Genomic DNA, 21,573 nt, shown 5'->3' on the forward strand with positions numbered 1-21,573 from the left:
TGATGGTAGTAAAGGAAGGAATTTTCGCTGTGACAAAATTTAACAGAATTATGGCCCTTTGTTGATTTTTTCACTATATACTATGTAGAAATTTTGTGAACGCAACTCCTCTTAAACCGGATGGCAGATTTTGCTTAAACTTCCAGGGATGAACAACCTTAATGTGTAGATGGTAGTAAAGGAAGGAATTTTTGCTGCGACCAAATTTAAGAGAGAATTATGGCCCTTTATTGATTTTTTCACTATATACCATATAGAAATTTTGTGAACGCAACTCCTCTTAAACCGGATGGCAAATGTTGCTTAAACTTCCAGGGATGAACAACCTTTATGTGTAGATGGTAGTAAAGGAAGGAATTTTTGCTGTGACCAAATTTAACAGAATTATGGCCCTTTGTTGATTTTTTCACTATATACCATATAGAAATTTTGTGAACGCAACTCCTCTTAAACCGGATGGCAGATTTTGCTTTAACTTCCAGGGATGAACAACCTTAATGTGTAGATGGTAGTAAAGGAAGGAATTTTTGCTGCGACCAAATTTAACAGAATTATGGCCCTTTGTTGATTTTTTCACTATATACCATATATATGTTGTCAGTGGGGGCATCCGTGTCCTTTGGACACAGTTCTAGTTTCACTAGAGATAATTTCCTTTTATGTATATGTATTTGTGCCACTAAAGTAACCACCTCTTAACCACCTTTCCAAGTCGTCTTCTGTCAAGGACATTGGTGGGGGTATGAATCACATTCAGCGATAGTTCTAGTTATGAACAGCTTCATTACTGATTGTTTTCTGTTACATTCACATCATGTATGACATCTTGGAACTTTAAGTTTATTTCATGAGTTAGTCCAAGAATTTTGCTTTTAAAAATGTTATATTTTGGTAAACAGGGATGTTCAAAAAATAACTTTAAAGTGTCCTTCAATCTGTCTGTTCATAATAACTGTTTCCTGTGATCACTTTTAAAGAGTTTTTCCAACAAATTTTCTTAAAAAGGAGAAAAATTGAAACATAAGTGAATGGCCAAATGGCCCTTCAGAATGTTGATGGGGTTCTAACAGGTAGGGGACTTATGGATTGCTTGCAATAGTGAATACTTTGATAATTGCTTGTTTTAATAATGTTTTGTCTTCCTTTACTGCATCCAGTATTTAATAAGTTGAGTGTGGCTGTCTCCTCTGAGAGCTGTTGGTTAAATTTATAATTTATTTTTCGTATGCTTTTCGCATTATTTTTAGCGTATGTTTCATTCATAGCAGTTACAGCATGTCTTCCCACTGACGATTTTATGTTGTTTTGAATCATCGCCATTTATTTTCATTTTTCAATTTTCAGGTTCTATGGTATCTTCAATAAATCCTACCAGTGGAGGTTTAGCTGGAGAAACAAGGCTTACTATATATGGGTCAGGTAGGTTCAGCAATTTTTTTGAAGCATACAATAAAGTTCTGAGAAAGAATAAACAGATATATTATGTATGATTTTGATCACTGTAATTTTAGATAAATTAATTTGCTCTTGACATGTGATAAAATTTTCTAAACAAACGTAAGTTAATCACTGAGTGTTACTAAAGTCAGCACTATATTTATCATCATATGCTTTTATAGTCTGATTTTATTGACCTGTCAATTATGAATACATCATAGGACTCATTTAAATATTCGATCCCACTTCGGTTTGGTCCGTGTAGTTTACGAGAATTAATGTGGTGTATATTAGTCATGGATTGAAAGTCACGCCAGTTAATGTGAAGGTTTTAGTTAATTCACAATAGGACAGTCGGTAAAGAGAATGCCTGATAATTGAGAGGTCTGTGGTTCGATCCTTACTGTTGCCATTGTTTTAGTACTCTTTCTTTATTTTTGCAGTATATTTTAATGGAACAGATTTGTAGTGTGTTTGACGGCATTGAAAAGACATTTATTGATTTTAATCCCTTTTAATTTTATACATAACAAAATTAAGTTAAACCTAATAAAAAAACTAACAACATAAAATAATCATATATAGATTCAATATGTTGAAAGTATTAATAAGAAAAAAACATGGACCAACGAGGCCTTGAACTTAAAACATGTGTGGCACTTTGATTTACCCTATTGTCCTATAACGCTGAGTACACTTAGTTTAGAGATATAAATTGAATTAAATTCCATCGTACAGCGTACATCTCACGGAACTTACCGAACATCTACCGAAGATTAATATACTGTGCGCATCGACCGTGTTATCAGTATGTAATTGACAGGTTAATAAAACCAAACAATAACATGTTTAAGTTACATACGAAATGTAGTGAGCAATTTAATTCATAATTATGCAAGTATATAAAAGTAACATTAATATGAAACTTCATCTGTTTAAATAAGATTGTCAGGTCATTAAGTAGAGGTCTAGTTATCCCTGCTTGTGCCCCTAACTAGCATTTCATTTCTTTGATTATGTATTATATACAGAATCAATACATATTTCAATATAGATCATTAAACAGGTTAAACTATTATTTGCTTTTTGGTGGTTTATGGATATATATCAGTGAAATATAAAACTGAAACCATCGTAATGATGTGACGTCATAAATTATGCAGGTTGTATTATAATTTGGCATGCTTTTCAATTAGTATAAGGTCAAAATGTATTTTCTGTACACCCACTTTTTGGGGGGGGGGGGTCATTTAGATTTACCCTTGTCTCTCCGTCCTTCCATCTTTTCTCTTTTGTGTCTCACATAACTCAAAAAGTATTTGACCTAGAGTCATAAGATTGACAGAACAGTGGCATGGTGGGGGCACCTGTGTCCTATGGACACATTTCTAGTTGCCCTTGACTTAGTAAAATTTTGCAATTTTCAACTTGTGTCGCATGTAACTAAAAAAGGATTTGACCTAGAGTCATGAAACTTTACAGGAATGTTGATCAGCATGTGTAGTTGTGCATCTGGGTATTTTTGTCTGGATTCATTTAGTATTTTTAGAGTTATTGCCCTTGACTTAGAATTTTTTTGCAATTTTCAACTTGTGTCACTTTTAACTCAAAAAGGATTTGACATAGAGTCATGAAACTTTACAGGAATGTTGCTCAGCATATGTAGTTGTGCACCTTGGGTTTCGCTTGTGGATTTATCCAGTATTTGTAGAGTTGTTGCCCTTGACTTAGTAAAAACTTAACCGTTTAATTATGTTGTGTTGTGTGAGTTAGAATCAACCAACTTTACAGGAATTATGATCAACTTTACTAAATTACAGGAATAATGATCAACATCACCGTGAAGCTATGCACCTGGGACTTTGCATGTGGATTTTTTCAGTTTTGTTAGAGTTATTGCCCTTGACTTACAGTAGTATAAATTTGCAATTTTCAACTTGTTCATGCATAGCTCAAAAAATATTTGACTTGTAGGCCTGAAAGTTTACAAGAATGTTGATCAGCATGTGTACTTATGCACCTTGGGGTTTGCTTGTTGATTTATTTAGTATTTGTAAAGTTCTTGCCCTTTACTTAGTAAAAGATTTTTAGTTTTCAATTTTTGGCACATGTTGTCCAAAAAATATTTGACCTAGAGTCATAAGATTGACAGAACAGTGGCGTGTGGGGGCACCGTGTCCTATGGACACATGTCTAGTTAAATGTTTCTTTGCATATAAGAAAATTTGTTTAGTTTAGTGAAAGATCTTTTTCTTATTGTGAACACCAAAAGTTCATATTTCACTCATGATTGCCTCACTCGTGAAATCTACCTTTTCATGCTCACTCAGTGAAATATATTCTGATTTTACACTGAACTAAATAAATATCCTCTATAAAACTAATATAGCTTAATACTAAATAAAAACCTTTTTCTTAGTTTTAACTTTTCTATGAGCTCAACTATATGAAGTATTTGGAGAGCTATCAGACACACCCAGATGTCGACGTCTAGACTGTAGATATAAGTTTATGTGCAGTACAATATTTTCGCTCACCTGAGCACAAAGTGCTCAAATTGAGCTTTTGTGATCGCAACTTCTCCGGCGTAATTTAGGAAGTCCTTGGTTTGCCTTGTAAGTAAGTATATAGTTAAAACATTAAAAATCTTTTTCTATAGAATTATACTATAGAGGCTTTATATGAAAAATTGTCTTGAAGATCTCTTCTAAAAAAATTCAAATTATAGCTTTTGGGTCAAAATGAGCCCTGCTCCAGGGAAGCATAGGTTTTTTGTCCCCCGCCTTTTCGAAGAAAAAAGGGGGAAATAGTAATAGGCTCCATCCGTCTGTCCGTCCGTCCATCTGTCACACTTTCGTGTCCATACCATAACTTTGTCATTTATCAAAGGAATCTGAAATAACTTGGCACAAATGCTTGTTATAATAAGACGATGTGTCATGCGCAACAACCAGACCCCTACCTCCAAGGTCAAGGTTGCACTTGCTCATTCAAGGTCAACATTGTCTATTTGAGGGTATATGTTGTGTCCGGTCCATAACTTCCTTATAAGATTTGTGTCAGATTGTTTTTAATTTTTATATAGTAAGAATGGAAGATCTTTTAAGGCAGCATTAATTACAGGAAAGTGGGAATAAATTATTATGAACACGCCTTCATCCAATTAAAAAAGTCTATGCAAAAGAGCTAATCAAACACGATTGGCTATGGGCGTGTCTGACAAATGAGTATGTTAATTTGATTGGTCTTTGTTTGGTCTGCCCTAAAACTTTGTACATAACATTAATCAATACAATCATCTTGAGCGTGACGTAAGAACAGCTGCCCTGACAAATGATCAAAGGTACTGGTATGTCTATGTACAGTGTATTAGCACCTGTTGACACTTTGTTTTTCACATGGATATATTGAGAAGGGTAAATATTTTTAGCAAGTCTTAGTTCATATTCTCCAGCAACAAAGGGAAATGTGTTCTGCTAATTGCTATTAAACTATGATTTTCCAATTTTCCTTTATACCGACCGCTGATTTAAAAACTGAAAAATGAGCCCGCATCACCGCTTCAATAAGATCAATACTTTTTAGTAACTCGACCATAAGTCGAGTTGATTTTTATGGACAATTTTTGCAGCCGTTTTTGGTCGACTTATGGCCGCAAATCTATGGTAGTTATGTAAAGCCCTAATGAGCTCTGATTGGCTAAAATTCATTGACCAATCAGAACAGTTCTGCATTTTACTGGTTCCACACAAAGTTCTGGTTCCCAGTAGTATGCATAAATACAGGCACTTTACACAATTTTGTCATTCTGCTGCTATTTTTTGGAAAAGTAACAACTCTTAAAGCTCTCTAACCCAGCAAACAAAAGACGTACCAACGTTGTACTGACGTTAGACCCTGACGTTGGGTAAACATTGGCAGAAGGTTGGATTTGAAAGTTTTTTTAGACGTCAACCTTATCTGACCATGATTTAACCTCATTTCAAACTTTTTGGAATATGATTTTTTTCATTTTAAACTCATTAGTAGGGTAAACAAATAGGCATTCTTATAATTTTAACAATTTATTTTCAATACGGAATCACATGTACAAAACAAAAAATGTGGTACTATAAAAAATGCAACATTTACATAATGTATTTTGAAGCTATTAAACTTGATAGTATATATTATAATAATGCCTCATGTATTAATTAATCATGTTTTAGGTAGACAAAATTCATCATAAACATTAACACTGACATTTTTGTGATTAACATTTTATGCATGTTTTTCTTATATCACCAAGGCTTATTCCTGACTGAACCGATCACCCTGAGGTTAGGTTTTCCAATCATCTATCCAACTCACTGATTTTATACTTTTCTTTGTACTTTTTATCTGAATGTTAAATGAAACAATATTGTGATTATTTTGATATTACTATAAATAGCAATGTTCATGTATCTTAATTAGCATTCTTCTTTCGTCCACCTCCACTATGGCGATCTTGGGCATACTTTAAAGTTTAAACATATCATAATCTGAACCTTTACTGTCTCCAACCTGAGATCTCATCACACTACCGGTATCTGAAATTAAGAAATAAATCAAATAATCATTACAATTGCAACAGTAACAGTGACCTTGACCTTGATCACAGACCTTGACCTTGAGCACAGACACCGGGTGGGCGTCAACTTTTGGTTTCCGCTCAATAACTTTAGTTTGCTTTGGCCTATTGACACCAAACTTGGTGTGTAGGTAGCTTATATCAAGAGGCAGCTTGGGATTGCTACCCAGGTGTCTGTGATCAAGGTCAAGGTCACTGTTACTAAAAATAGAAATTCAGTTTCTGCTCAATAACTTTAGTTTGCTTTGGCCTATTGACACCAAACTTGGTGTATGGATAGCTTATATCAAGAGGCAGCTTGGGATTGCTACCCAGACTGTGATCAAGGTCAAGGTCACTGTTACTAAAAATAGAAATTCAGTTCTGCTCAATAACTTGAGTTTGCTTTGGCCTATTGACACCAAACTTGGTGTATGGATAGCTTATATCAAGAGGCAGCTTGGGATATTGTTACCCAGGTGTCTGTGATCTTAGGTCAAGGTCACTGTTACTAAAAATAGAAATTCAGTTTCTGCTCAATAACTTGAGTTTGCTTTGGCCTATTGACACCTTACTTGGTGTATGGATAGCTTATATCAAGAGGCAGTTTGGGATTGCTACCCAGGCATTTGTGAAGGTTAATGTATTTAGTTTTCATGTTATAACTTGAGTTTGCTATGACCTTTTGACACCAAACTTCCTGAGTGGCAGTTTCTGCTCAATAACTTGAGTTTGCTTTGGCCTATTGACACCTTACTTGGTGTATGGATAGCTTATATCAAGAGGCAGTTTGGGATTGCTACCCAGGTGTCGTTATCAAGGTCAAGGTCACTGTTACTAAAATAGAAATTCAGTTTCTACTCAATAACTTGAGTTTGCTTTGGCCTATTGACACCAAACTTGAGTTTGCTATGACCTTTTGACACCAAACTTCCTGAGTGGCAGCTTTGGATTGCCACTTAGATATCTGGGAGCAAGTTCAAGGTCATTTGCTTACAATAGAATTTTCAGCTTCTACTCAATAACTTTAGTGCACTTTGACCTATTGATTGCTGTCACATCAAAACTTGGTCGTTGAAAACCTGGTTTTCGTCGCATTGCGGCGCTTCTTGTTAATTATTTAAACACTTCTTTGACTTATTCATAAGTTATTATTAAAAAGAAAATAGAGCAAATATATATTATACTGATCTGCGGCTATCTGTTTACCGAGGGCCACCTATCAAATATCCTATGGTGGACACCCACGTGACACTGTTGTTGTTTTGATTGGGCAAATAAATTCATAATTTTCCCTTTCTAAAGAAACTTAAATTCTCACTGTTTATGCTTATTTTCATATATATTGGTTTTATAAATTAAATTTACTAATTGTCAGATTACTGACCAAAATCCAACGTTGAGTCGACGTCAAAATGAAACGTTTGTTAGATGTTGGGGTTTCAACGATGATTTAACATTGTGTGAAGGTGGCCGACGTTGCGACCAATTTTCAACGTTGATCCAACGTTGTGTCAACGTCGGGTGTTTGCTGGGAAGTTTAATTAATTAATTATTTAATTTATTTTAGGCACTTTGGCATATAAGTAAACCTTAGAGATTATCTAAATTCATTGAAATATTTTTGATAAATTTGTAAGTTATTTTAGTAATTATTTTCACAGAATTAATTAAGATTAATTAATATCTTTTCTTTGTTTTAAGTGGCAGCCATCTTGAATTATTAGATCTTTATTTTTGTTGATATATATATATTAAAAACAGGGCTTGCTACTATTCAGATTTATTAGTTAAACAGCACAGAATCATTAATACCCCGGTCACATATTCACGGAATACGCCCACGGAAGAGCCACGGATTAATTCCGGCATCTTCCGTAGCTACCCGTACTGGTCAGTAGCTCTCCGTATTGTAACCGTAATCAATCGTAGTAGTCCTTGTATATCCGTAGCGATCCTTGACAATTTATGAACATGCGCAAAAATTTGCTACGGAAAAATCAACCGTAGCGTATCCCTATTAGTTCGTATTAATCCGTACTGATACGTACTGGTCCGTACGAAAACCGTAATAGTCCGTACTGATTCGTAGTCCACCAACTTGTCAAGGATTTTCACGGTTTGGTACGGAGAACTACGTATTTGTACGGTTACCCTACGTATAAGCTACGGTTTTAATACGGATTAATACGGCATTGTCATGGAAAGCCACGATAGTAATACATTGTACTACGGAGAGGCAAGGATTAGCACGGTCTTATACGGTTTATTGCGTTGCAGCACGAAACAGTACGGAATGGTACGGCCCACCACTGTTTAGTACGGATTAATTAAGTATCATGTACTTTTTCAAGGGTATAAATACTACCTTCTTGTTAAAAACAGACATATATATTTGCAGGAACATATAATAAATGATAATTGCCATTTACTGGCTGCAACTTTATATTGAAATGGCTCAGAATGCGGAGGCAGTGGTCAAGCTGCTTGATGACATGCATAGAAGTAAATTTATATTAATATCGTACTGCAATTCATAAGACATAGAATAACATTTAATGTTACATATGTTACAAACATTGGATCGTGAAAATGGAGTAAATATGTACATAAAACGAAGTGTCTCATAAGCCTCTGACACTGGCCATTGAGTGATAATAAGATTAATTAACAAGCTTTTTACATATTTTAAAAATAAACATCACGATAATGAATGTAATTGTAAGATGAACAGCAAATCTTAAAATTAAAAGAGAAGCAGTATTGATCAACAGTTTTCATTCATGATTACTAGTCCATATCTAATCAGGTAAGGGAAGACAGACGAGATGGTGGACTAGAGATGGGCTTTTACGAAGAGAATGAGGCTCCCATGGCCGAACTTGTTGAGGATCCAGCGTTCTTCAAGAAATTCACTTTAATTAGACCTGATGTGTCTCGGGGTTCGGACGCGATTAGGCTGAATCCTCTCCGCCAAAATCATTGAACGCTGCAATTCGTTTTCTAGGTGTTCTTTTCTTTTGAGGCATTTTGAAAATGAGCAAGCAAGAGGTTGTGGACGGATGTATTAGGTCCGTACAGATCCGTGGCAATTCGTTCTTCTCCGTATCAATACGTTCTTCTCCGTGTCAGACCGTACTTATTCGTACTAACCCGTGCTTTTACCGTAGCAACCCGTAGTGTATCCGTAGTGCGTCCGTCCTGATTCGTGTCGCTCCGTATCAAACCGTGTCGGTCCGTAACAATCCGTGTCTCTCCGGAGGCTTTTGGTGATAAATCCGTCGGACTCCGTACTCATACCGTTGTTTGTCCGTACTGGAACCGTAGCGGAATACGGAATTTCACTTATCCGTAGTAATCCGTGAACGATTAGACCGTAGCTCTTCCGTGGCATTATCCGTGAATATGTGAACGGGGCATAAGGTTATTTTTCATATTTTCATTTATAACAGTTAAAACAACTTTCAACTGATTTAAATCTTTTATTAACTAGTTTATTTTGATTATCATATTTTTGGTTAATTACAAACAGTTTATATTAAAGTACATTTTGTCAACTTGTTTAGTTTTAAGTTATTTTTAGTTAAGTGTAAATAAAAACTTAGTTCATTAAAAATTTGGTTGATTTAAATTTATTAAAGAGGCCTGCTTCTATTTTTAGAAACACCTATATACACACTATTTTTCATCACCACAACAAGATCTTTTAATTTATTATTTAAAAATATTTTAACATACAAATTTATCAAATTTGAATTTGTCTACCTGTATAACATCAATTATCTAATAATCTGTTAAATATAGTAATAACTCAGTTTACTCATTTATTTATTCAGTTATTGATTGATTGATCAATTAATTAATTGATCAATTAATTAATTAATTAATTAATCAAAGGCTAATTGCTTATTTATTTATTCAATGAATCAATCAATAACTTAAGCATCAATCAAATGATACATTGCGATTAAACCTTGTTGCAATATAGTGTCCGATTAAACAATTCAGTTGTGTAAACGCTTTTATGAGCGCCCACTGGAAACAGCATAACTATAAAAATGTGGGTGGGGACAACAAAATGCCTAAAAACGCTTTTTTAAAATCACATTTTCCTTAATCATAAACCCTGCCAGACCTAAATAAAATTGTAATTCTTACCTGCTTGGTGTTCAAAGTTGCGTTGTTTAAGTAAAAATGCTATAGAACGTGCTTGATGTACAATTTTATAGTTCGCGCGTTGCAAACTACCTACTAATAGCTGGAAACTTTATATTCACGAGGTTAAAGAGGAGAAACAGACACCGTCCGAGTAGACACAACAACTGATTAGACCCGAGCCCGCTCTATACACAATATAATTACAATCAAATGCAAAAACAATTAAGTAGGAAGCTAGAAGCTTTTTTAGAAACTCTCTCCTTAATTAGATCAGTTGTATAAACATAATTTTGTTATTAGACAATGGAACAATTAACTATGATACAGACAAACTAAGAACTCAAAAGATTTAAGTTCATTCATGTCTTCCACAATGGAATAATTAAATGGCCATGGCCCTTCAGAATGTTGCTTGGGTTCTCAACCTGTACAGGACTTTTGTATAGCTTGCAATACTTTGATGATTGCTTGTTATAAATGGTATCTATGCTAGACTTAAGATTATTGTTCTTTGTCATTTAACTCTAGACTTTAGATAATTGTTCTTTGTCATTAATCTAGACTTTAGATAATTGTTCTTTGTCATTACTCTAGACTTTAGATAATTGTTATTTGTCATAACTCTAAACTTTAGATAATTTGTTCTTTGTCATTACTTTAGACTTGACATAATTGTTCTTTGTCATTACTCTAGACTTTCGATAATTGTTATTTGTCATTACTCTAAACTTTAGATAATTTGTTCTTTGTCATTACTCTAGACTTTACATAATTGTTCTTTGTCATTACTCATATCATGCATGACAAGGTTCATAACTCTAGCATCTTAATATTTGAGGAGTTATTTCCTCTTTGAACTGATAATCTTACTTTGAAAGACTTAAAATTCTTTTTGCTAATATCATTTTACCTACATCTCAGATTCAAAATTCTTTTTTTTTTTTTATTAGAGCATAGAAATGTCTGTTTAACTTTCATGATAATTTTGTGATGCAAATATGAGCCGTGTCACGACAAAACCAACATAATGGGTTTGCTACCAGCATGGATCCAGACCAGCCCTTTTTTTTTGTCAGGGCATTTTTTTCCTTCTATATCACCGGCGGATGTTCAGCCCCTTCTTATTTCAAAAATTGCACCTTTTTCACAAAGCAGCGGAAAGAAAATCACAATTTCAAAAGAGATTTCACAAAATATCAGAACTTTGTCTTTGAAATTCATTGTTTACTTCGGGTAAAACTTGATATTCACCAATCGTGTTAAATGGTATTTGCACATGTTGACCAATAAAGTTTAATCGACTACAAGTAGATTTTACACAGGCCAGAAATAATCAAGCTTTCATCGCATTCACCATTTCCGGTTTCAAAATGTCACAAAAGGCAAATATTATGTCATTTTTTTCACAATTTTTTGACATAACGCTTTTATGCCCCCCGCCATATAATGGCTGGTGCATATAGTGTTACCCTGTTTCTTCATTCCGTCCTTCGGTCATTCCGTCATTCTGTCATCCCGTCATCATCAGTTTCTGTTCATTATCTTAGTAACGGTTGCACGTATTCAACTCAAATTCGAATTTGGTCATGGTTCGATGATTTTTGACAGAGTTATGCCCGTTTTACTTTGAAAATAATACGAAATTTTCAGTTTCCGTTCATTATCAACCCAACGGTATTACACATTCAACTCAAACTCGATATATGCATATGTCAAAGGAATGCACAGGTCAATTTAAATTTGGGAATTAGTTCAATGATTTTTGGCAGAGTTATGCCCCTTTCACATTGAAAATAATATGAAATTTTCAGTTTCAGTTCATTAACTCCCAAAAGGTATTACACATTCAACTCAAACTTGACATATGCATACTTTAAAGAATTGAACAGGTCAAGTTTGAATTTGGTCACGATTCAATGATTTTTGGCAGAGTTATGCCCCTTTCACTTTGAAAATAATATGAAATTTTCAGTTTCCGTTCATTATCTCCCCAACGGTATTACACATCCAACTCAAACTTGATATATGCATACGTCAAAGGAATGCGCAGGTCAAGTTTGAATTTGGTCATGGTTCAATGATTTTGGCAGAGTTATGCCCCTTTCACTTTGAAAATAATATGAAATTTTCAGTTTCTGTTCATTATCTCCCCAAAGGTATCATACATCCAACTCAAACTTGACATATGCATACGTCAAAAAAATGCACAGGTCAAGTTTGAATTTGATCATGGTTCAATGATTTTTGGTAGAGTTATGCCCCTTTCACTTTGAAAATTATATGAAATTTTCAGTTTCCGTTCATTATCTCCTCAACGGTATTACACATTTAAGTCAAACTTATCATATAGATAAGTCAAAGGAATGCACAGGTCAAGTTTGAATTTCGTCATGGTTCAATGATTTTAGCACATTTATGCCCCTTTCACTTTGAAAATAATATGAAATTTTCAGTTTCTTTTCATTATCTCCTCTAGGGTATTACACTTTCCATTCATATTTGACATATGGATACGTCAAAGAAATGGTCAGGTAAAATGCGAATTTTGTTGTGGTTAAATGATTTTTGGCAGCATTATGCCCCTGTAACTTTGGAAAAAAGGAAGTTTTCAGTTCCCATTCATTATCTTCCCAATAGTTGTACATATTCAACTCAAATTAAAGATATGTATGTCATAAGAATGCATTGGTCAATTTCGAATTTGGTCATGGTTTGATGATAGCTGACAGAGTTATCACTCTTGAACTTCAAAAAAAAAAAATCAGAAATTTTAAGTTTCCGTTCATTATCTCCCCAATGGTTGTACACATTCAACTCAAATTTGACATATAGATACATCTTAGGAATAAGCAGTTCAAGTTTGAATTTGGCTGTGGTTCAATGATTATGGACAAAGTTATCTCTCTTGAATGTTGGAAAAATTTTGAATTTTCAGTTTCAGTACTCATACTTTTGTGGAAATGTATGTAACTATTATTTTTGCTACAAATATGGAATATGCAATTTACAAAAGGTTAATACTGAACAGAGATCTGCCGAGAATTTGAAAGTACTGGGCCCACTTGATCTGAAAATGATGGGCCATTTTCACCAAAGTATGGGCCTTGGGGAAAATAAGTAAACATTGACCTAAATGACTGTTAAAAAGTTTGTAGATAATTGAATTTCCTTTGTTATGGAACTTAAATCATATTTTATGACAAGTGGTTCACTTATGATTCAGTATTTAACAGAGAAGATAACCAATAATTAAAAAAAATGCCTACACAGTAATTTTCCAACTAATATTAATTGCAGGCAAAACATTTTTTCAAATGGCTGCTCAAATATCTGATTTGCATAATTTATCCACATAATTTTTAATGTCTAATACTGTGCATTATCCATTTAATTGTTCCTACTTTGCACCAAATGTCTCTGTCACAATGTAAATTGACGGATTTTATTACTCCTTCTATGCCTCTGTGTAGAAAGCATACATCAAAGACACTTGCAGACAGACTTTTTGATCATGAAAAAAGTCATGCACAATGTTTCCCTGATTGGTTAATTTACCCTGTCAAATATTCTGATGACGAAATAGACATTTTTTTTACACTTCATTAGCCAAAGCTTGCGTGAACTTGAGTGACCTTAGGGGAAATCAAGTTGTACACCTGTCAGATTATACTGTAACTTACAGCTTTTCTAAAAATAGCAACTACCAATAATCATTTTAAATATTAAGTAGTTGTATAATTTTTTTGTTTGTTTGTTTTATTGGATTAAATTTACGGTAGTAGAAATGAGTGAGTATCTGTGTGGGAAAGGGATTATGAGAAGAAATGCGGTAAGTAAATAAGGTGAACAAAAGTTATAGGGGAATGGATAAACTCAAGAATATGCGTAATTACAGGGGAATGGGTAACGTGTTGCTGTTGGTACCAGTTTTGACTGGATGACTAAATAACCCAGCGGACAGTTTTGTTTTCATATAAGTCTTGCACAGATTTTAGATGCCCCCTTGGCTCTTTGCTGCCGATATTTCTGCGCCATTCTCATCTTTTTAGCGCCAATGGGGCAAAATCACCTCCTCAGCAGATCTCTGACTGAATAGTTTCAGAAATTTGTATAAAAATGGTTTGTGTTATCATTGAATAGTTTTAAGGGCTTTGAACTTGAAATGAAAAAAATAATTTGTGCAAACAAATTTTGAATGAAATATTAACATATGAAATTTTGGCTGCATGCGGGGGCATCCGTGGCATTAGGACACATTTTCTAGTTTACAAAATAAACCGACCCAGGCCCCTTTACAATTTTGATTAAATTGCCCTGTTTTTTAAGTCTACTTGTTTAAGTAACCATTGTTTGTTGTTTTCTTTTGTCAGGGTTTTCAACAGACCATTTTAGACAGTATGAGGACCCTAATGCTGGGAACGTGGTGTACCTTGTCAGTGAGTCGGGCATTCAATACAATTGCCCGGTAGAAAATTATTTCACATCAAAAAATCATCTCATATGTCATACTCCAGAGTAAGTAAACATCCACAAATTATAGTTGTGTACTGTGGAATTAATTTACAGCAAACTCATAGGAACATTATGTGTTTTTTAGCTCGATTTTTTTTTTTGAAAAAAAAAAGTAGAGGTATTGCTATAGTCGTGGCAGCTTTGCCGTTGCCGTCCGCAAACTTGTACCTGGATCATAACTTTTTTATTTCTTGGTGTATTGTCTTAATACTTGGCCACAACAACCCTTGGGACAAGACCTTTCAGTAGACCACACTAACCTTGACCTTCATCTATAAATGACCTTGACCTTCAAGGTTAAAAGTCCAAATTTTGCTTTTTCATGCTGTTATTGGCTGTAACTTTGTTATTTTTGAATGGATTGTCTTCAAACTTGAACATAATAATCTTCAAGGATATCCCTTAAAAATAACCTGACAGACCTTGACCTTCACTTATAAATGACCTTGACTTTGAAGGTCAAATTATTGAAATTTTCATTTTTTTTGCTATTATTGGCTGTAACTTTGTTATTTTTGAATGGATTGTCTTCAAACTTGAACATAATAATCTTCAAGGATAACCCTTATAAATAACCAGACAGACCTTGACCTTCCAGTCTGTGCGAAAGTCCGTCGGTCCTCGGTCCTGGCCGAATAAAAATCATGCGGTTCCAGATAAATTTCCTTTCCGTCAGTCCTCATGTCCGAATAAAATTTCAAAAAGTTAAAAATATTAATGACCTGATTGATAACAAGTACCCCGTGATGCAAAGAATTTATAAAAGAAGATATTGACCAACCTTAACTCTATTTTGTAGACATGTCAAATAAATACCAGTCAACTCTGTCTCAACAACGGTAAATTTTGCCGTAAAATACAAATTTGAAAATTTTGTTTTACGATGCCTGTTGAAATAGCCGATGAGTAACAATCTTAAAATAATGAAAAAATATTTAATTTAATATAATCAAAATCAACAACAGGTAGATTTGTGAATGTTTCTGCAGGAAACAGACAAATTTTCAATTGTCACATATTTTCGCGATGCCGCTTTTTATAATTAAAAAATCGTAACCAAAAGGAAGATATGTTTTGTTAAAATGTGTGTCATAACACTTAAAATGAGGTTTAGGAATTAAAATTACTAAAGATATTGTTTACTTTAGTTGAAATGGAGGTATTTACCTGTATACATGTTTGTCACATACAATGAATATTTTCTAATGGGGGGGGGGAGTGGAGTGAATCTGGAAGAAAATAGCATAATGGTCTGATGATGTAGGGTTTTTGAAATTATATTTCAAATCTTTTCAATCACTTTTATGGTACAGTGTTGGGACATATTACCATTTTCCTGAATAAGCTTTTTCTCTGTTCAAACTCCAACTCCCCAACCCCTTACTCTGCTCGTATACATCATAATTGTCAACTGCATAAGTGCAGCAAAGATGGCTTAACATATTCAAAGTGATCTGGAAGTCCTACATTTTTGTGCTTGGGAGTCCCAGGACTCCTACTTTGAAAATTCTAGTGAGAACCCTGCTTAAGTTATTTCATATGGTCAGCATCTTCTTGTGTTTCTATATGATGGTCACACTAATGATAGTCACACTTATTTAAAGAAAGACGATCATTTTTACATTCAAATGAGTTATTATAAAATAATGCTTGAAATGTCTGGGCCGGAAAAATATCATCCGGGCCGGAAATAAACCTAAGGGTCTCGGTCCTTGTGGCCTGAAAAAAAAAATTGACTTTCGCATAGACTGCCTTCACTCATAAATGACCTTGACTATGAAGGTCAAATTATTGAAATTTTCATTTTTTTTGGCTATTATTGGCTGTAACTTTGTTATTTTTGAATGGATTGTCTTCAAACTTGAACATAATAATCTTCAAGGATAACCCTTATAAATAACCAGACAGACCTTGACCTTCACTCATAAATGACCTTGACTATGAAGGTCAAATTATTGAAATTTTAATTTTTTTGGCTATTATTGGCTGTAACTTTGTTATTTTTGAATGGATTGTCTTCAAACTTGAACATAATAATCTTCAAGGATAACACTTAAAAATAAGCGGACAGACCTTGACCGTCACTCATTAATGACCTTGACATTTTCATTGTTTTTGCTGTAACTTTGCTATTATTGAAGGGATCAACTTCTTAACAGGGTTCGACACTAACTGTTTTAACAAGGGATCCCATAGGAATCCCTGAGATTTACTTCAGGGATTCCTCCTAAATGTCAGGGATTCCTCAGATCAAAATAGTAAAATATGAAGGCGAAAAATAACAAGGGCGTGCAGCAATCCGATTTCAAGTTCTTTTTTTAAAGACCACATACATGATATATTGCCTTGTTTTAGATGCAGAAAATCTAGTTTATGAGCCCTTTGGTTTTTTGTTTGCTTGAATTTTTTCGGCACGTCAACACATAACTGGCCATATGAGCCCTTTGGAAATATTGCTGTTTAAAGTTTTAAAAGTGTTTCAAAGTGTTTACTTTACAAGTATATATATAATTGGACTGCTAAGATAAATTAAAACATAATACATTTTTTACATGCACGTAAACAGAATAACATTAAGCTCACCCACTGAACAAGAGTTCGATTTGAAAATAAAACCTGTTTTCTCCCTGGGGTTGATAATTGTGAACCAGTTTCTGTAAATGAAGGTATAATGCAAGTGACTGGGCAATGGGACTTAGGGTTTGAACTTTTGAAGTTAAGTAGGAACTGGGGAAACATTTTCCCAGATAGCCTAGGGTTCACTGAAATAGAGTCAACATATCATCTGTAGATCTTTAAAAACTTACAGGTAATGATTAGGCTCCATATTCCAGTAAGTTCTGGTATGGATAACTTTTGGAAAATATTTAATTTCATGTCATTTAAAAAGAAATGTTTAATTATGATCACTTTAAAAAAATAAGTGATTTTCAGCTTGCTGTACACTTTTTGTGTTTAAAAGGAAATATCCCATAGATTGTTGTAAATTAAATATTTTGTTAATTTTTTACTAAAGCTAAAATATCAAGAAAAAAGTTTTGTTTGCAATTACAAGTAGGGTACCTTCAAATGATTCCGTTTTTAAAAGTAAAAAGTTGCTCCAAGTCCATGACAGGATGTGTTACTAATTAATATCCAAATTTATTGTTCTCAATTTTTACACTGAAATGTCCGATTCTTTTCCTCCCTGTGTGTATAGATTTTTTTTAAGTTGCCACATCAAAGGCACTCACCGCATACAGCAGTCATGTAGTTCAGAACACTGATTGGCCCAAAGAACTGTCAGATGAAATATACGTCATTTGGTGTATGTTTCACCTAAGGATTTTCTATTTCTTTTGTCGGTAAATTATGCGTGACCTTGATTGACCTTAGAACACTTCAGTCTTTAGTTAGACAATATTTTTTTAGGATTTAAGACTGCAGAGTTTCAAAAAGGATTTTAAACTGAAAAGTATGGATTCTTTTTATTCTATTTATTAATTATACTTTTGCTGTACTACAGGGAGAAAAAAAATACATCAGTAATCTTTTTGTTTTTTTTTCACTTTTTTTACAGAAATTTTACAAATGATCAAAATGCCGAATTTTGGCACACACAAAAACAAAACACGTACTTGTAGACTTCATAGCTACCGCCGGCAACGCCAATCTGCACATATTTGAAGTACACACTGCTCGTGTAATAATTATACAATAATTATATTTCTTTCTTCAATTTTCACAACTTAATATTATGAAATCAATGCATGATATAAAATTATTCAAGAATGTTTCTTAAGCCAAAATATTTTTCATTATATATCGCAAATGAGTTGATAGCAGTCACTGCACAAAGGAAATCTGGCGTACATGATTCAAGAGCGTAGATTTTACCGGCGGGGAATTTTCTATTCTTTCTTTAACATTGCAGTCACAATGTGCCAGTCTTTATTAACACTTTTCTTGAATATTTGTGATTCAATGATATTAATTCAGACAATTTCAAAAATTTACACAGCAATTTTTCAGGGATCCTAACGGAATCCCCAGCTAGGAATCACAGAGATTCCTCCTGACTTTTTGGGATCCTCGGAATCCCGGGATCCCGTTAATGTCGAACCCTGCTTAATATAACAGAACATACTTAAGGACAAGACCTTGTCACCACCACATGTCAACACCACGTGACACCACCAGCACGTTACACCACCAGCACATGACTTCACCACGTGACTTCACCACCTGACTCCACCACCTGACACCGCCACCTGACTCCACCACGTGACTCCACCCAAGAATCCACCACGTAACTCCACAACATGACTCAACCACGTGAACACCACCACATGACTCTACCAGGTGACTCCACCACGTGACACCACCACGTGACTCCAACACGTGACTCCACCACGTGACTCCAACACCTGACTCCACCACCTGACTCTACCACGTGACTCCACCACCTGACTCCTCCACGTGACTCCATCACTTGACTCCACAATGTGACACCACAACATGACACCACCACGTTACTCCACAACATCACTCCACTGCGTGACTTCACCACATGACTCCACCACATGACACCACCTTGTGACTCCACCAAGTGACTCCACCATGTGACTCCACCATGTGACTCCACCATGTGACACCAACACGTGACTCCACCACTGACACAACCACATGACACCACCAAGTGACTTCACCACGTGACACCACCACGTTACTCCACAACGTCACTCCACCCACAGACTTTACCACATGACTCCACCACATGGCACCACCACGTGACTCCACCAAGTGACTCTACCACGTGACACCACCATGTGACACCACCACATGACACCACCAGGTGACTCCACCACGTCTCTCCACCGCGTGACTTCACTATGTGACACCACCACATGACACCACCACATGACACCACCAGGTGACTCCTCCATGTGACTCCACCCAAGAATCCGCCACGTGGCTCCACCATGTTACACCACCACGTGACTTCACCACGTGACTCCACCACTTGACTCCACCAGGCACCAGGTGACTCCACCAGGTGACTCCACCACGTGACACATCCACGTTACTCCACCACCTCACTCCATCGCCTCACTCCACCACGTGACTCCACCACGTTACACCACCACGTGACTTCACCACTTGACCTCACCAGGTGACTCCACCACGTGACACATCCATGTTACTCCACCACGTCACTCCATCGCATGACTCCACCACGTGTCTCCACCATGTGACACCACCAAGTGACTCCACTATGTGACACCACAATGTGACACCACCACGTGACTCCACCACATGACTCCACCATGTGACTCCACCAGTTGACTCCACCATGTGACTCCACCCAAGAATCAACCACGTGACTCCACCACGTGACTCCACGTGACTCCACGACGTGACTCCACCACGTGACACCACCACATGACACTACCACGTGACACCACCACACATGTCTCCACCACGTGACACCACCACCTGACTCCACCACGTAACTCCACCACTTGACTTCATCACGTGACTTCATCACGTGACTTCATCACGTGACTCCACCACGTCTCACCTTCACGTGACTCCACCAAGTGACACCACGTGTATTTATTTTTAGAATTTTCTATTCATAGAATTGCGTGTTTCTATTTATAGAATTACATGTTTCTATTTATATATATAATAGTATATTTATATATACAAAATATATAGACAAAACTAATGTGACAAAATAGACCGATTAATTTTATAAAAAGGAAACGTTAAGATTTTGTTCAAACATTCCTTTGTTTGCTTTTAGAGAAAGTAAAAAGTCGAGCGTGCCCCCGCCCGGCGGTGGCTCTTGTTACTAATTTATCCTAGTTTCATATATAATTTAACCAATAAAAGGAATAAATATTTTATAAACAAACAATGAATAGCAAACATCATTATGTAACAAACAACTTATTACATGCACCATGGTTAAAATGATATTTTTGTAATATTTCTTAAATTCAAATAATATTTTTGATAATTTTTCTCGTTCATTATACATATTTTATTACATTACATTAAATATTTCAGAGGCATGAAAGAGGAGGAGATTCATTATATCAGAGTCGTTGTCGACGGAGTTCCTAGCCAAATAAACTGTCGTTTTGGCTCAGATATTTTTTATTATTGCAAGTACCAGGTATATATTATTTTATAATACTGCACGTTTGTAACGTCATTTTTCATTGGATAATCGTGACGTTTATATAGTTTTATATACACAGCTGCTGTGATTCATGAAGAATTCTGACTTTTTTTTCTATAAAAATGATGCTTTCTGTATTATAAATTTGTTATTAAGATTGTTGACAGGTTATATGGCCATTTATAAATGGCTGTTTGCAATATAACCCTCACCTAGAGGCTTGGGTTATATTTACAAATAGCCGTTTGTATATGGCAATATTACCTGTCAACGATCTTTATAACTAATAATATACCGGTATATAATATTTTTTTTGGGTAAAACTTATTCAGTTATCAATGGCAATACTTTTAAAATGCACTCATTGACAGTACCTGATAGCACAAGTTACCAGCACTTTTTCTATATTGAAAAAAAAATAATATAGGAATTTAAGCTGCACGCCCTCAGACGAGCCAAATATTTCAAGGAAATCAATATTGAGAAAAATGTACTTAATTTTAAGAAAGGTAAAACATTCAAGATCCATGTTATATTTTTCATGTTATATAGAGTTTCAGACTGATTTTGCAGTATTTATTACCATATTTCTACTGCGCTTCTAACACAGTAAGGGCTTTCTTTTGCATATGTTGATGACTTTTTAGTAATTTTTATTAGGGATGTCATCTGGAGCCGAAACGGCCATCCGGATATCCGAATCAAA

The 21,573-nt window shown here is 35.0% G+C and overlaps 1 protein-coding gene across 1 annotated transcript; it reads left to right on the plus strand.

Annotated features, from left to right (window-relative positions):
* The first annotated feature begins 1,246 nt into the window (after positions 1–1,246).
* Positions 1,247–21,536, plus strand: LOC132736729 (uncharacterized). The gene is made up of 3 exons (XM_060723927.1): positions 1,247–1,419; positions 14,557–14,701; positions 20,753–21,536. The coding sequence occupies exons 1-3, from the start codon at positions 1,350–1,352 to the stop codon at positions 20,877–20,879; spliced, it is 342 nt and encodes a 113-aa protein (XP_060579910.1). The 5' UTR covers positions 1,247–1,349; the 3' UTR covers positions 20,880–21,536.
* The last annotated feature ends 37 nt before the right edge of the window (positions 21,537–21,573 follow it).

Source organism: Ruditapes philippinarum, unplaced genomic scaffold (assembly GCF_026571515.1).
Source record: "Ruditapes philippinarum isolate M1 unplaced genomic scaffold, ASM2657151v2 ctg1994_1_1_1_1, whole genome shotgun sequence".
Lineage (NCBI taxonomy): Eukaryota > Metazoa > Mollusca > Bivalvia > Venerida > Veneridae > Ruditapes > Ruditapes philippinarum.

Coding starts and splice junctions, on each gene's coding strand:
- LOC132736729 (XM_060723927.1), top strand. CDS start 1,350: ATGGTATCTTCAATAAATCCTACCAGTGGAGGTTTAGCTGGAGAAACA. Junction 1,420..14,556: donor GCTTACTATATATGGGTCAG/GTAGGTTCAGCA, acceptor TTCTTTTGTCAG/GGTTTTCAACAGACCATTTT. Junction 14,702..20,752: donor CTCATATGTCATACTCCAGA/GTAAGTAAACAT, acceptor TAAATATTTCAG/AGGCATGAAAGAGGAGGAGA.